General features: G+C 43.1%; 1 protein-coding gene across 1 annotated transcript in view; it reads right to left on the bottom strand.

Moving 5' to 3' along the window:
- Positions 1-15,276, bottom strand: part of LOC116053595 (myosin-13-like) — a 53,804-nt gene that overhangs the window by 22,091 nt on the left and 16,437 nt on the right. The window contains exons 10-25 of the mRNA XM_035994949.1: positions 15,106-15,168; positions 13,758-13,820; positions 12,726-12,788; positions 9,971-10,033; positions 9,823-9,885; positions 9,306-9,368; positions 8,964-9,026; positions 8,807-8,869; positions 8,664-8,726; positions 6,557-6,619; positions 4,132-4,194; positions 3,986-4,048; positions 3,260-3,322; positions 591-653; positions 187-312; positions 41-103 (exon numbers count right to left, since the gene is read on the bottom strand). Coding sequence (XP_035850842.1) covers positions 41-103; positions 187-312; positions 591-653; positions 3,260-3,322; positions 3,986-4,048; positions 4,132-4,194; positions 6,557-6,619; positions 8,664-8,726; positions 8,807-8,869; positions 8,964-9,026; positions 9,306-9,368; positions 9,823-9,885; positions 9,971-10,033; positions 12,726-12,788; positions 13,758-13,820; positions 15,106-15,168 — 1,071 coding nt within the window. The remainder of the gene's footprint in view (positions 1-40; positions 104-186; positions 313-590; positions 654-3,259; positions 3,323-3,985; positions 4,049-4,131; positions 4,195-6,556; positions 6,620-8,663; positions 8,727-8,806; positions 8,870-8,963; positions 9,027-9,305; positions 9,369-9,822; positions 9,886-9,970; positions 10,034-12,725; positions 12,789-13,757; positions 13,821-15,105; positions 15,169-15,276) is intronic.

Below are 15,276 nucleotides of genomic sequence, written 5' to 3'. Positions count from 1 at the left end.
CGATGATCGGGTTGGTGTGTCAGCGCCTTATGGTTTGTACCTGAGTTTTCTGTCTTCAGATCTTCCAGCTGTTTCTCACCGACACTCAGTCTGACCTCCAGCTCTAAAGAGAAAACAGTATCTTATTAATTAATAACTAATTACCACTAGTGTTGATACAAATATTAAATATAAAAATAAGTCAACCTGCAGTGTTTTTGTGTGTGATATTCAGTCTGGACTCCAACGAGGAAAGCTGTTCAGACTGAACTGAGTTTTCTGTCTTCAGATCTTCCAGCTGTTTCTCATTAACACTCAGTCTGACCTCCAGAGCTGAACAGGAAACAGTAAATATCTGATCAATCTGTCAGTCTGGACTCCATCAAAGAAAGATGATCAGTCTAGGGTTAATTCAAGTTTATAAAGGAGTTCCTCAGGGAACCATGTTGGATCCTCCACAATTTCATTTAGATTTATTTTTTCATTGAGCTAAGAACTTTGACTCTGCTCCAAACTCTTATCATTTTGTATGAAGGTGATAGCTAATGTATTTATATATAATAACACACTACTATAAATCTATATATAGTTTGAAACCTTCAGAGTGTTACCTGTGTTTTCTGCCTTCAGATCTTCCAGCTGTTTCTCGCTGTCACTCAGTCTGACCTCCAGCTCTACAGAGAGAACTGTAAATATCTGATTGATTACAAATGCATCCGAAAATGCTTCTCACCTTCATTCACCTTAAAGGGGTGATAGAATGCAAAACCGATTTTACCTTGTCATAGTTGAAAAACGATAGTTTGGAGGGTAAATAGGACATACATAGAAGCTCAAAATCCCATTGACACCTCTTTCCTCTGCAAATCTCACAATTTGAAACTGCTGCTGAAAATGGGCGAATCTCAACAAAGCTAAAAGTTGACGTCAACTCCTCAACTCCTAGTCTTTTGTCATGCCCCAATATTACTGTCTTGGCTACAAAACTTAAACGTATTCCACCAACTCTGCTCCGGTCGCATCTACACATCTGCTTCCTTTTTCTCTATCTCTCTTCTGTCCACTTTACACACACACACACACACACACACACACACTGAGCTCTCTTAAAGGAGCCGCAGCACCATTTTACAACAAGTGCCTTATCGCGCTGATGTGACCGAGCCCGACCCAAACCCAACCATATTTCTAAATATCTGTCCGAACCCGGTCTGTCGGGTACCGTCGGGACCCGTCGGGCTCGGTTCGGGTATCCATGCCTTAGTTCACACCCCTCTTCCCATGGGACTGTAAGTTCTATGAGGATGATCTTTTTTGCCTCTTCAGACCACAGTACCACAATCATCATCATTTCCCATGATTGGGCCTTTTGTGGCAGACTGGTTCTTGTTGTTGCTGTAGTCGGCGTTTTTTCCCCCTCCCTTACAAACTGGATTGATGCTGTTTTCCGAAGTGGTTGGCGTTTCTTTTTCCTCTCCTGCTCTAAGGTGTTGGCGAGTGTCATGAGCACCCTGTCGTGGCGCCACCTGTACCTTCCTTGGGTGAGTGCCTTTTTACACCTGGTCAAGATGTGTGCCATGGTGCCCCGCTCCCCACAAAGCTTGCACAATGGGTCCTCTCTCATGCCCCACTTGTGCAAGTTTGTCGAGGTTGGGAGTGTGTCATACACTGATCTCAGCAGGAAGGAGATGCGGAACGGCTCCAGTCTCCATAGGTCCACCCAGGTGATCTTCCTCTTGGGAAGATCCCATTTGGTCCAGGCTCCTTGGGAAGCTAGGTCCACTGCCCTTGACCTTTGTCCTTCCTCTTCCAGGTTCTGTACCTTTTCTTGAATCATGGCTCTTCTATCACTGGTTCCTGCCTTCCTCCACTATTGGAAATCGGAGGTTCCAAGACCCTGTCTTCCCGTGCATGGCGCTCCAATGATATCATGTAGCTTCAACATGCTCTCAGCTTGTGCAACAGATGAATCAGCTGCCCACTTGCATGTTCATCTTGACTTGTTCATCCTGGGAGTCTCTGTATATCATTACGACTCTGCACTTTGCAACTTTGAATTCCTCAACCATGGATGACAGAGGAAGTTGGAGCTGCCCTGATCTTATGTAGAGGCCTACTGCAGTGAAGCTTGGAGGGATTCCCAACCACTTTCGGAGGTACTTATTGATCTTCCTCTCCACTCCTTCAACGCATGTCATCGGGACTTCATACACAGTCAGCAGCCACATGAGTCTTGGCAACAGTCCATGTTGATAGAGCCATGCTTTAAATTTCCCAGGGAGCCCTGATTTTTCGATCCTCCTCATCCATTCTTCTATCTGCTTTTCCGTACTGGCTATGTTGTTCCTGTCAGTGAGTCATCGAACCACTTTCCGAGGCACTTGATTGGATTCTCCTCTATTGATGGAATCACTTTCTCTTGCACATGCAGCTTGAACCTGTTGGTCAACTTCCCGTTCCTGATCACCATACTCCTGGATTTCTTTGGCTTAAACTTCATTCTGGCCCATGTTGCCATGTGGTCCAGAACAGTTAGCACCCACCTTGCATCCACTTGGGTTGTGGTCGTCATGGTAAGGTCGTCCATGTAACCTCTTATTGGGGGTTGTCGGATGCCTGACTTAATTTTTGGACCCCGGGCTTCCTTCTCCGCAGCTGTTATTAGGAGGGTCATTCCCATGACGAAGAGGATGGGGGAGATTGTGCAGCCAGTTACAAAACCCTTTTCCAGGCTTTGCCACTGAGTTTGAGGTGGATTCCACCAAAGTAGCTGGTGATCATTCCCTTGATGTGCTGAGGGATGTGGGAGTGGTCCAATGCTGCATGGATGAGGGCGTGAGGGATTGATCCATAGGCATTGGCCAAATCCAGCCAGACAACAGTCAGGTTGCCTTTGCTAGCTTTAACATAATACCTAATTACTAATTACCACCTAATACCTAATTACCACTGGTGTTGATGAAAATAATAAAGTAAATATAAGTCTACCTGTAGTGTTGTTGTGTCCGTCTGTCAGTCTGGACTCAATCAAAGAAAGTTGATCAGAATGAACTAAAAAACACAAAATTAAAAAAAAAAGTCTTCATCAAAACATAAGAAGGGAATTTAATCATCTGTATTATCAGGATGACTAAGGAGTTCCTCAGGGAACCTTCCTGGATCCTCCACAGTTTCAGTTTGAAGAAGCACTACATGCACAGTCTGAGCTACAATAAATTATTTTCCACTTTATTCAGATAACATGTAATCTGCAGGTGGTTTGAAACCTTCAGAGTATTACCTGAGTTTTCTGTCTTCAGATCTTCCAGCTGTTTCTCGCTGTCACTCAGTCTGACCTCCAGCTCTAAAGAGAAAACATTTCAGGGTTGATTCTTATGAAGGAGTTCCTCAGGGAAACGTATTTGATCCTCCTTTCAGTCTGAAGATACGTTTAAGCAGGGTTGGAGAGGGACTAAAAAAATCTACCACCGGCCCTGACACAGACAAGGCAAGTGGAGGGTCCGAGTTTTAAACTGATTAAGTGTAATGTTTTCATAACCCAATGTATACTTCTAGCTTTGGGTGCTCAAGATAGTAGGCTACACACAGCTACGGATTCGACCAAAACTTTTTTGGCTTTCCATCATTTGACTCACACACTGTCTGTTAACGTTACTGATAGACTTCCAAACGTGACGAGGAAAAAAAGAGGTGTTCGATGGCTTTATGTCATAGGCCGACCAGGGCTATGCCATTTGGGGAGGGGCCGCTCACTGATCCCCCTATGTTTCTGAAAATCCTAGACATGGTTGTGACCTGCACTTCGTTAGTGCTTGCTGATTAGTCTGTGTTTGTATTGAAATAAAAGGCTGCACAGTTTGACAAGCGGGCAGCGGCCGCACACCAGGCCGCTGGATGGTGTTGCTAAGAACTTGCAATGTATAACTATTATCAGACTGGCCCTCGCAGCCTCGAAACACTACCAGCCAACCAGGAAAAGTCCCGACTCTCCTGATTGCCACTCTACCTGTGTTTTCTGTCTTCAGATCTTCCAGCTGTGTCTCATCGTCACTCAGTCTGACCTCCAGAGCTGAACAGGAAATGATTTATGTTTTATTTAACGGTTTAATTAATGATGCATTAAAAGTAGCATTGAAGAGTTGATGATGTTACCTGCAGTGTGATTCTCCAGCTGTTCCAGCTGTGTCTGAGTGGATCTCAGTCTTACCCCCAGAGCTGATCAACAATCAGATGATTCATTCATACATTCACTGAGTCTGGATTTAAGGTAAAGTCCAGAATAGAAAGATGAGTGTAAATACAAGTCTACCTGTAGTGTTGTTGTGTCCGTCTGTCAGTCGGGACTCCATCAAGGAAAGTTTATCGGACTGAACTAAAAAACACAAAATCAAAACAAACTAATGTCTTTTTCAAAATACCCCAATAACAATGGTTTATATTACACAGCTCAGAGGATCAGCAGATTCTGAAAAAAACCTCAAAACAACCATCAGGGCTCATTCATGTTTATAAAGGAGTTCCTCAGGGAACCTTCCTGGATCCTCCACAGTTTCAGTTTCAAGATACGTTTAAGGGTTGTACCTGTGTTTTCTGTCTTCAGCTCTTCCAGCTGTTTCTCGCTGTCACTCAGTCTGACCTCCAGCTCTAAAGAGAAAACAGTTTAGGGTTAATTTAGGTTTATTAAGATGTCGCCCAGGGAGAGACTTCCGATGGAGTAGTCTCTTTATTCCTCGCTCCCACCCTTTTCATCTTTAGGCAAGGAAGCTTTATTTGTATAGCACATTTCAGCAACAGGGGAATTCAAAGTGCTTTATATAAAAACGATTAAAATACAAGAATAAAAGTTACAGTGCAGTATTAGAAATTAAACATTAAAGAGCAGTTAAAAACAGTTAAAAATATATAAGCAGATAAAATCTGAGATTTTATGGTGCTAGTATGGGACAATGTATAAGCCGTTGCTCTATACACGTAATCCACCCACAATCCTTGCCGTTCCCAGAACGGGCCGGTCCCACCGGTCTTACTTTTTAATTTCTCTTTATATGCTTATATAGATTTTCATACAGTTTCAACAATGTAACTTCAGTATAAAAAATGAACAATTATTTAAAGAAAGTCAACATCAAAAGAAAAGGTGTCCAGCCTTGATTTAAAAGAACAGAGTTGCAGCAGACCTGCAGTTTTCTGGGAGTTTGTTCCAGATATCTATCGATCTACCGGTCAGTTTTCGTTCCTACCCTCACCTATGGTCATGAAGGCTGGGTCATGACCGAAAGAACAAGATCCAGGGTACAAGCGGCCGAAATGGGTTTCCTCAGGAGGGTGGCTGGTGTCTCCCTTAGAGATAGGGTGAGAAGCTCAGTCATCCGTGAGGAGCTCGGAGTAGAGCCGCTGCTCCTTCACGTCAATAGGAGCCAGTTGAGGTGGTTTGGGCATCTGGTAAGGATGCCCCCTGGGCACCTCCCTAGGGAGGTGTTCCAGGCACGTCCAGCTGGGAGGAGGCCTGGACTAGGTGGAGGGATTATATCTCCAACCTGGCCTGGGAATGCCTCGGGATCCCCCAGTCGGAGCTGGTTAATGTGGCTCGGGAAAGGGAAGTTTGGGGTCCCCTGCTGGAGCTGCTACCCCCGCGACCCGAGACCGGATAAGCGGACGAAGATGGATGTTCCAGATATGTGGAGCATAAAAACTGAATGCTGCTTCCCCCTGTTTAGTTCTGACTCTGGGGAGAGAAAGCAGACCTGTCCCAGACGACCTGAGAGGTCTGGGTGGTTCATAGTTTACTAGCAGATTAGAAATGTATTTTGGACCTAAACCGTTTAGTGATTTATAAACCAGCAAAAGTATTTTGAAATCAATTCGTTGAGGCACTGGAAGCCAGTGTAAAGACTTCAGAACTGGAGTGATGTGATCCACTTTCTTGGTCTTAGTGAGGACTCGAGCAGCAGCGTTCTGAATCAGCTGCAGCTGTCTGATTTTTTAGGGAGACCCGTAAAGACACCATTACAGTAGTCAAGTCTACTGAAGATAAAAGCATTGGACAAGTTTTTCCAAATCCTGCTGAGACATTCTTCATTTAATTTAAGGAAGTTCTTTACAGTCCAGCCAAAGTGCTGCAACTAGCCACTTATATCTAACTATACTCTACACTATACTATTTCACCAAGTCAGGAGGATGTCCAACAAGTTGAAGAAAGAAGACCAAAAGAAGGATGAGTCGATGTCGAGTGCCACAATATCCATGCTAACGGCTATGCTAGCCGAGCACAAGGAGTTCAAGATTTTTTTCCAAGCGGAATTCAGCACGGCATTTTCCAAACTCAAGGTGAGGCTTGATAACATCTAGACTACTATGAAGGTGTCCCCCAGGGAACCATGTTGGATCCTCTACAGTTTGATTGTGAAGATATGTTTAAGGTGTGTACCTGTGTTTTCTGTCTTCAGATCTTCCAGCTGTTTCTCGCTGTCACTCAGTCTGACCTCCAGCTCTAAAGAGAAAACGGTAAATATCAGATTAATTAATACCTAATTACCACTTGTGTTAATAAAAATAATAAAGTAAAAATAAGTCTACCTGCAGTGTTGTTGTGTCCGTCTGTCAGTCTGGACTCCATCAAGGAAAGTTTATCAGACTGAACTAAAAACACAACATCAAAAAGTCTTCATCAAGACACACTGAGCTCCTTTCTCCTCTCTCTTTCCATTTGTGTGCATCCATGTCCCAGAAATGCTTGTTACTATTCTAGCTTTGGGGAGCTTTTTCCCCGGAGTCCTTATGTTTTTTTTTTGCCCAGCATGTTTCCTTGGATTAGGGTGGCACCTAAATCATGGTTGCAGCTGTCGCTGTGGTCCGGCTCCGCGCCCTGCTATGCCCTGTTACACCCTGCTACACCCTGCAGTGCCCTGCTACGCCCTGTAAAGTTCTGCAGTGCCCTGCTATGTCCTGCTACGCCCTGCTACGTCCTGCTATGCCCTGCAGTGCCCTGCTACGTCCTGCAATACACTGCAGTGTCCTGCTACGCCATGCTATGCCCTGCAGTGCCCTGCTACGTCCTTTAACGCCCTGCAATGCCCTGCTATGCCATGAACCACTACAACTACTATTTCTAGTCACTGTTCCATTATCTTTATTCAGTGTGCCATTGTGCTGCAATAGCAGCAATCGGCAAAATGACTATTATCCCGCATACTTATTATTATTATTCTGCCTCTTTTTTGTCCCGCTACTAGTCACGGAGCGTTGCCAATACGTACACACAAAATACATCAAAACGTGTGTAATGACCGGGAATGGTGTGCTATGACTTTTCGAAGACATTTGCCGCGCGGTTTTCACAAGATCGGCAAAACCGCAGCAAAATTTCCCATAGACTTTTATGGGAAATCTTCGGGAAATTGCTTAACATTGCTCCAAACAACCCCTCTTTAGGGCCATACTGTATCGCCATACTTTAATGTAGAAAAATTATTAAAAGTTTAAACCGAAGACAAAACTTTGGCGTTTATTGGGCTGAATGGGCATTCTGATATCAAGCACGGTTTCTACCAAATCATAGTTTATGTATCGTCCAGTTTTCAGACCATTTCAGATTTTCCAATGTGTGTGTATGGGGATGGAATGTTGAGAGTTAGAGGGGAGGACAGAGGGGGGAGCTGCAGTACAATTCTCTGGAATCTTTCCAAACAAATTGCTCTCTCCCCTACAGTTTTCACTCTTCATACATCATGGTTGGTCAACATGTAGGAAATGTTGTGCCGGTCGCAGACATGTAACTATGGAATCCACCGGACCTAAACTTTTGGCTTTGTTCATACCAACTGCCGATAGAAACAACGAAAAAAATATCTGGAAAGATGCAGATGGTTCCCTGTTTGTTACCTCCTCTGTGTCGCCTATATTTGACACCACAAACATAAAAACCAGATCCATGCGTTCGCCAGACCTTTATCTTTCTTGTGATGTTAATATTTTTGCCGTTTGGACCCATGGTTTTTGAATTACAGAACAAACTTAAGAGGTATAATTATAATTAAATGGACATGTTTGACCCATGGAAGATACTATCTCCCCCTCTACTCCCTCACTGTGGAAATCACCACAACAACAACTTCTTACACACTCCTCCTATCATAGAGACTCTTTACTGTAGGCCATTTTGTCCTCTCTTTTCAGGACATGTCAAACAGCAGATTTACTGTTAGCTAGTGTTATTCGGATGTGCACCCAGTAGTAGGCACACTGTCAAAATTTCTTGCGGAATTTTCTAGTTGTGACTATTATTGCCACTGTTCATCACATCCCCAACGGCCCCGTCAGACACCCCCTACCAAGAGCCTGGGTCTGTCCGAGGTTTCTTCCTAAAAGGGAGTTTTTCCTCACCACTGTCACTAAATGCTTGCTCTTGGGGGAATTACTGGAATTGTTGGGTCTTATAACTCTTGTTATGATTTGATACTATAAATAAAATTGAACTGAATTAAATTGAAAACATAAAAAGGGAATTTAATCATCTGTATTATCAGGATGATTAAGGAGTTCCTCAGGGAACCTTCCTGGATCCTCCACAGTTTCAGTTTGAAGAAGCACTACATGCACAGTCTGAGCTACAATCAATTATTTTCCACTTTATTCAGATAACATTTAATAATCTGCAGGTGGTTTGAAACCTTCAGAGAGTTACCTGTGTTTTCTGTCTTCAGATCTTCCAGCTGTTTCTCGCTGTCACTCAGTCTGACCTCCAGAGCTGAACACAAAATGATTCATGTTTTATTTAATGGTTTAATTAATGATGAACTGAAAGTAGCATTGAAGAGTTGATGTTACCTGCAGTGTGATTCTCCAGCTGTTCCAGCTGTGTCTGAGTGGATCTCAGTCTTACCTCCAGAGCTGATCAACAATCAGATGATTCATTCATACATTCACTGAGTCTGGATTTAAGGTAAAGTCCAGAATAGAAAGATGAGTGTAAATATAAGTCTACCTGTAGTGTTGTTGTGTCCGTCTGTCAGTCGGGACTCCATCAAGGAAAGTTTATCAGACTGAACTAAAAAAACACAAAATCAAAACAAACAAATGTCTTTTTCAAAATACCCCAAAAACAATGGTTTATATTACACAGCTCAGAGGATCAGCAGATTCTGAAAACAACCATCAGGGCTCATTCATGTTTATAAAAGAGTTCCTCAGGGAACCTTCCTGGATCCTCCACAGTGTCAGTTTGAAGAAGCACTACATGCACAGTTTGAGCTACAATACATTTTTTCCTCTTTATTCAGATAACATTTAATAATCTGAAGTTAGTTTGAAACTTTCAGAGGGTTACCTGAGTTTTCTGTCTTCAGATCTTCCAGCTGTTTCTCGCTGTCACTCAGTCTGACCTCCAGCTCTAAAGAGAAAACAGGTTAGGGTTAATTCATGTTTATAAAGGAGTTCCTCAGGGAAACGTATTGGATCCTCCACAGTTTAAGTAAGAGGATACATTTGAAAATGTCACTTTATGAGGTTTTTTAACATTAATATGAGTTCCCCCAGCCTGCCTATGGTCCCCCAGTGGCTAGAAATGGCGATAGGTGTAAACCGAGCCCTGAGTATCCTGCTCTGCCTTTGAGAAAATGAAAGCTCAGATGGGCCGATCTGGAATCTTCCCTTTATGACATCATAAGGGTAAAGGTTACCTCCCCTTTCTCTACTTTGCCCGCCCAGAGAATTTGGCCCACCCATGAGAAAGAGAGAACTCAAAACAACCATCAGGACTCATTCATGTTTATAAAGGAGTTCCTCAGGGAACCTTCCTGGATCCTCCACAGTTTCAGTTTCAAGATTTGTTGTAAGGTGTGTACCTGTGTTTTCTTTCTTCAGATCTTCCAGCTGTTTCTCGCTGTCACTCAGTCTGACCTCCAGAGCTGAACAGGAAACAGTAAAATCTGATTAATTAATACCTAATTACCACTTGTGTTAATAAAAATAATAAAGTAAATATAAGTCTACCTGTAGTGTTGTTGTGTCTGTCTATCAGTCTGGACTCCATCAAAGAAAGTTGATCAGACTGAACTAAGTCAGAATCAGAATCAGATTTACTGGCCAAGTATACTTACATACACAAGGAATTTGACTTTGGTTGGTGCTAACTCTCTATACATTCAACAAATAGACATGTAGTAGTAAGAGAAGTACACATGGAATGGGATGTAAAGTGCAAAAAGTAATAGTGCAAAGTAGTGTGCACAGGGCTTTAAATTGACACCCACCAACCTGCCAAATGCGGGTAGAAATAAACTTTGGCGGGTAACATTGTAAAGTTACGAGCCAATTTGGCTGGTGATGAATGACGCAAAGCGTCTGTTTGATTCGGCAGGCTGCAAAAACGTACGACAAGTCAGTGTTGCCAGATTGGTCTGTTTTCTGCCAAGACATGTTGGCCGGTGACCAAAAAAGTTAATTCCATGCCCTGAGTGTGCAAGATGCATATTGGGATGATAAGTATGTAATGTGTAGAGAAGTGGGGGAGTAGCCAAATCAGTAGAGTGATGGCAGTGGGAAAGAAGAAATGGTTTGTACCTGTGTTTTCTGTCTTCAGATCTTCCAGCTGTTTCTCACCGACACTCAGTCTGACCTCCAGAGCTGAACAGGAAACAGTAAATATCTGATCAATCTGTCAGTCTGGACTCCATCAAAGAAAGATGATCAGTCTAGGGTTAATTCAGATTTATAAAGGAGTTCCTCAGGGAACCTTCCTGGATCTTCCACAGTTTCAGTTTCAAGATATGTATTAAGGCGCTGACACACCAACCGGATAATCGGCCGTCGGACAGTCTGGCGAGGTCGGTGACTCGAGTCTGTTCGGTGTGTTCGGTGCCTTCGTCAGTCGGAGGAGCTGTCGGCCTTCATTTGGGCCGATTTGACATGTTGAATCGGCCAGTGGGCAGTCGGACTCAATGACCAATCTGATTGGTGGAGTGCAAACCTGGAAATAACTAGAGTCTCTCAAAATCTGACGAAAATCTTTCAAACTGACCTTTGTTGATCTGAAATGAAGACAGATTCAGCAACTGCACGGCCTATTTCTCTCTTAAAATGTTTTCAGAAACACGTTTCGGTGAACTATCTTCATAAAATACGAGATCGTATTCTGAACAAGCCGCCATTATGCAAAGCTAGACCCACATGACGTGTTCGTCATTTCCGGTTTTAATTTTTTGGGCGACAATACAGATTAGCGCCGCCTGCTGCTATGGAGACGCATTACGTCTCGCACACGTGCAGAACGTACGCTCAAGTCGGTGTTGCCTCAGTGTGTTCTGAGGCACTTTTTGGACCTCGGGGAGCCGACTGATCAGTCCGACTGCCTTTACTGCCGACGGTCGGCCGTCGGGTTGGTGTGTCAGGGCCTTAAGGTTATACCTGTGTTTTCTGTCTTCAGATCTTCCAGCTGTTTCTCACCAACACTCAGTCTGACCTCCAGGTCTAAAGAGAAAACAGTATCTGATTAATTAATAACTAATTACCACTAGTATTGATACAAATATTAAATATAAAAATAAATCAACCTGTAGTGTTTTTGTGTGGGATATTCAGTCTGGATTCCAACGAGGAAAGCTGTTCAGACTGAACTGAGTTTTCTGTCTTCAGATCTTCCAGCTGTTTCTCATTAACACTCAGTCTGACCTCCAGAGCTGAACAGGAAACAGTAAATATCTGATCAATCTGTCAGTCTGGACTCCATCAAAGAAAGATGATCAGTCTAGGGTTAATTCAAGTTTATAAATGAGTTCCTCAGGGAAACATGTTGGATCCTACACAATTTTAGTCTGAAAATGTTTAAAGTGCTCATATTATGCTGTTTGGCTTTTTCCCTTTCCTTTATTGTGTTATATATCTTTTTGTGCACGTTATAGGTTTACAAAGTGAAAAAGCCCAAAGTCCCCACCCAAAGGGACTTACCATCTCCAACAGAAAACACTGTTCACAAACTGCTCCAAACAGCTCTATTGTAGTCCAGCCTTTACTTCAGAGACACACGTGCGTTACTTTGTACACGTTATAATGCTCGCCTAGCTGCTAGCATGGCACGCCCTCATACTCTGCTTCTGTCTGGCTAGTAGTCCTTACCTAGGTACTGTCAGGGCACGCCCTCATACTCTGCTTCTGACTGGCTAGTAGTCCTTACCTAGGTACTGTCAGGGCATGCCCTCATACTCTGCTTCTGACTGGCTAGTAGCCCTTACCTAGGTACTGAGCATGTGCGACTCCCAACAAAGATGGAACAGAAGTGAGAGGTCTCACTCTGTAGCTAAGACAGAGAGCTCAACACACAGGGTGAAAAGAGGAGCTGCAGCAATGAGCAGTACAACAAAAATATGTTTTTTGAAAATTAAACCATGTAAACCTATTCTGACATAACCTCAAAATACAATTATTAACCTGAAAATGAGCATAATATGAGCCCTTTAAGGTTTGTACCTGTGTTTTCTTTCTTTACATCTTCCAGCTGTTTCTCGCTGTCACTCAGTCTGACCTCCAGCTCTAAAGAGAAAACAGTTTAGGGTTAATTTAAGTTTATTAAGGAGTTCCTCAGGGAAACATAATGGATCCTCTAAAGTTTCTTTCTGAAGATGTTTTTTCTTTGAGCTCAAACTTTGACTCTGTTCCAAACTTTTTTGCACTTTGTATGAATGTCATAGTTGAATAATACTTAAATATATTATATAAATCTATATTTATTTTGAAACCTTCAGAGGGTTACCTGTGTTTTCTGCCTTCAGATCTTCCAGCTGTTTCTCGCTGTCACTCAGTCTGACCTCCAGCTCTAAAGAGAAGACATTTCAGGAGTAGGGATTCACAGATCCTACTTTTTCAGTCCCGATACCAATGCCTGGGCTTTGTGTATCTGTCGATACCCGATACCTGAATTAATAATACACTGTATACCTTCCACCTTATACCTTCCTTCCACCATGGAAACTAAACTAAACATTACCTTCCTAAGACAAAATAACATAAATGTCATGTATTGAATTCTCATTTATTTGTACACACGTGCGACAGAGGAAAAAAAATTAACAAAACTGGCCCGTGGATCTGTTAATTTTTACGATCCCTGATCCAGCTATTTTGTCAATATCGGGACTGATATCTGATCTTAATATCGGATCGCTGCACCCCCTATATCAGGGTTCATTCGCACTTATTAAAAGGTGTTCCTATGGGAACCATGTTGGATTCTCCACAGTTTGATTATATGTATGTATATGTTTGAGGTTCATACTAAGTTAAGTATGGGACTAATATGGGACCTCCAGCTCTAAACATCTGATTAATTAACAACTAATTACCACTTGTGTGAGGGATTGATCCATAGGCATTGGTCAAATCCAGCCAGACAACAGTCAGGTTGCCTTTGCTAGCTTTAACCTAATACCTATACCTAATTACTAATTACCACCTAATACCTAATTACCACTTGTGTTGATGAAAATAATAAAAGTATTAATAAGTCTACCTGTAGTGTTGTTTTGTCCGTCTGTCAGTCTGGACTCCATCAAAGAAAGCTGATCAGACTGAACTAAAAAACACAAAATCAAAACATAAGAAGGGAATTTAATCATCTGTATGATCAGGATGACTAAGGAGTTCCTCAGGGAACCTTCCTGGATCCTCCACAGTTTCAGTTTGAAGAAGCACTACATGCACAGTCTGAGCTACAATACATTATTTTCCACTTTATTCAGATAACATTTAATAATCTGAAGTTGGTTTGAAACCTTCAGAGTATTACCTGAGTTTTCTGTCTTCAGATCTTCCAGCTGTTTCTCGCTGTCACTCAGTCTGACCTCCAGCTCTAAAGAGAAGACATTTCAGGGTTAATTCATGTTTATAAAGGAGTTCCTCAGGAAACCATAGCCGCTTTCCGACCGGAGGGATTTTTGCAGTTCCTAGAACCCATATTACTCCTGTTCCGACTGGACCAATATGGGGATTATTAAATTCCTCTGACCACAGTTCCTGTAAAGCTGCTTACACACCAACCAGACGGCCGACGGTCAGCAGTAAAGCCAGTCGGACTGATCAGTCTCCCCGAGTTGGTCCAAAAAGTTCCTCAGAACACACCGAAGAGACGAAACGTAATACGTCTCCATAACAGCAGGCGGCGCTAATCTGTATTGTCGCCCAAAAAATGAGAACCGGCAGCAGATTGGACGAACGCGTCACGTGGCTCTGGTTTCTCCAGAAATTCAAAGCCAGACTGTCATGGCGGCTCGTTCAGAATACGATCTCATATTGTACTAAAATAGTTCACCGAAACGTGTTTCTGAAAACATTTTAAGAGAGAAATAGGCCGTGCAGTTGCTGAATCTGTCTTCATTTCAGATCAACAAAGGTCAGTTTAAAAGATGGGGAAGACCCAGGACTAGGTGGAGGGATTATATCTCCAACCTGGCCTGGGAACGCCTCGGGATCGGGTTAATGTGGCTCGGGAAAGGGAAGTTTGGGGTCCCCTGCTGGAGCTGCTCCCCCCGCGGCCCGATACCGGATAAGCGGACGAAGATGGATGGATGGATGGATGGATGGAAAGGTCAGTTTAAAAGATTTCTGTCAGATTTTGAGAGACTCAAGTCACGCTCATCCCGCTCCCCGTTTCCTGGTTAGCTCTCCACCAATCAGATGGGTCATTGAGTCTGACTGCCGGCAGTGCCCGCCCCGCCGATTATACATGTCAAATCGGCCAAAATGAAGGCTGACGGCCCCTCGGACGGACGACGGCACGGAACGCACTGAACAGACTCGAGTCACCGACCTCGCCAGACTGTCCGACGGCCGATTATCGGCTCGGTGTGTCTGGGCCTTAACTCTTTCAGCTCCTACTTCAGGGCAGGGTCTTTTCCCTTTACCCTTTTCTGCATAGTGGTGGTTAGATGGCTGTGATTATAATAACAAAAGGTCAGTTCCTATGGCCACTTGGCCAGTGTGAATGCAAATGGAAAAACCTGTTTTGGGGGAGAGTAGTTAGTAGAACTGTTTAGAAGACTGTTCCTATATCTACGTTCCTGTAACTACTTGGTCAGAAAGAGGCTTATGTTGGATCCTCCACAGTTTAAGTAGGAGGATATGTTTAAGATGCGTACCTGTGTTTTCTGTCTTCAGATCTTCCAGCTGTGTCTCATCGTCACTCAGTCTGACCTCCAGAGCTGCACAGGAAACAATTCATGTTTTATTTAACGGTTTAATTAATGATTAACTGAAAGTAGCATTGAAGAGTTGATGATGTTACCTGCTAGGTTCATACTAAGTTAAGT

Source organism: Sander lucioperca, chromosome 18 (assembly GCF_008315115.2).
Source record: "Sander lucioperca isolate FBNREF2018 chromosome 18, SLUC_FBN_1.2, whole genome shotgun sequence".
Classification (NCBI taxonomy): domain Eukaryota; kingdom Metazoa; phylum Chordata; class Actinopteri; order Perciformes; family Percidae; genus Sander; species Sander lucioperca.
The sequence above is the reverse complement of the archived record's forward strand: the minus strand, read 5'-3'. Positions and strand labels throughout refer to the sequence as shown.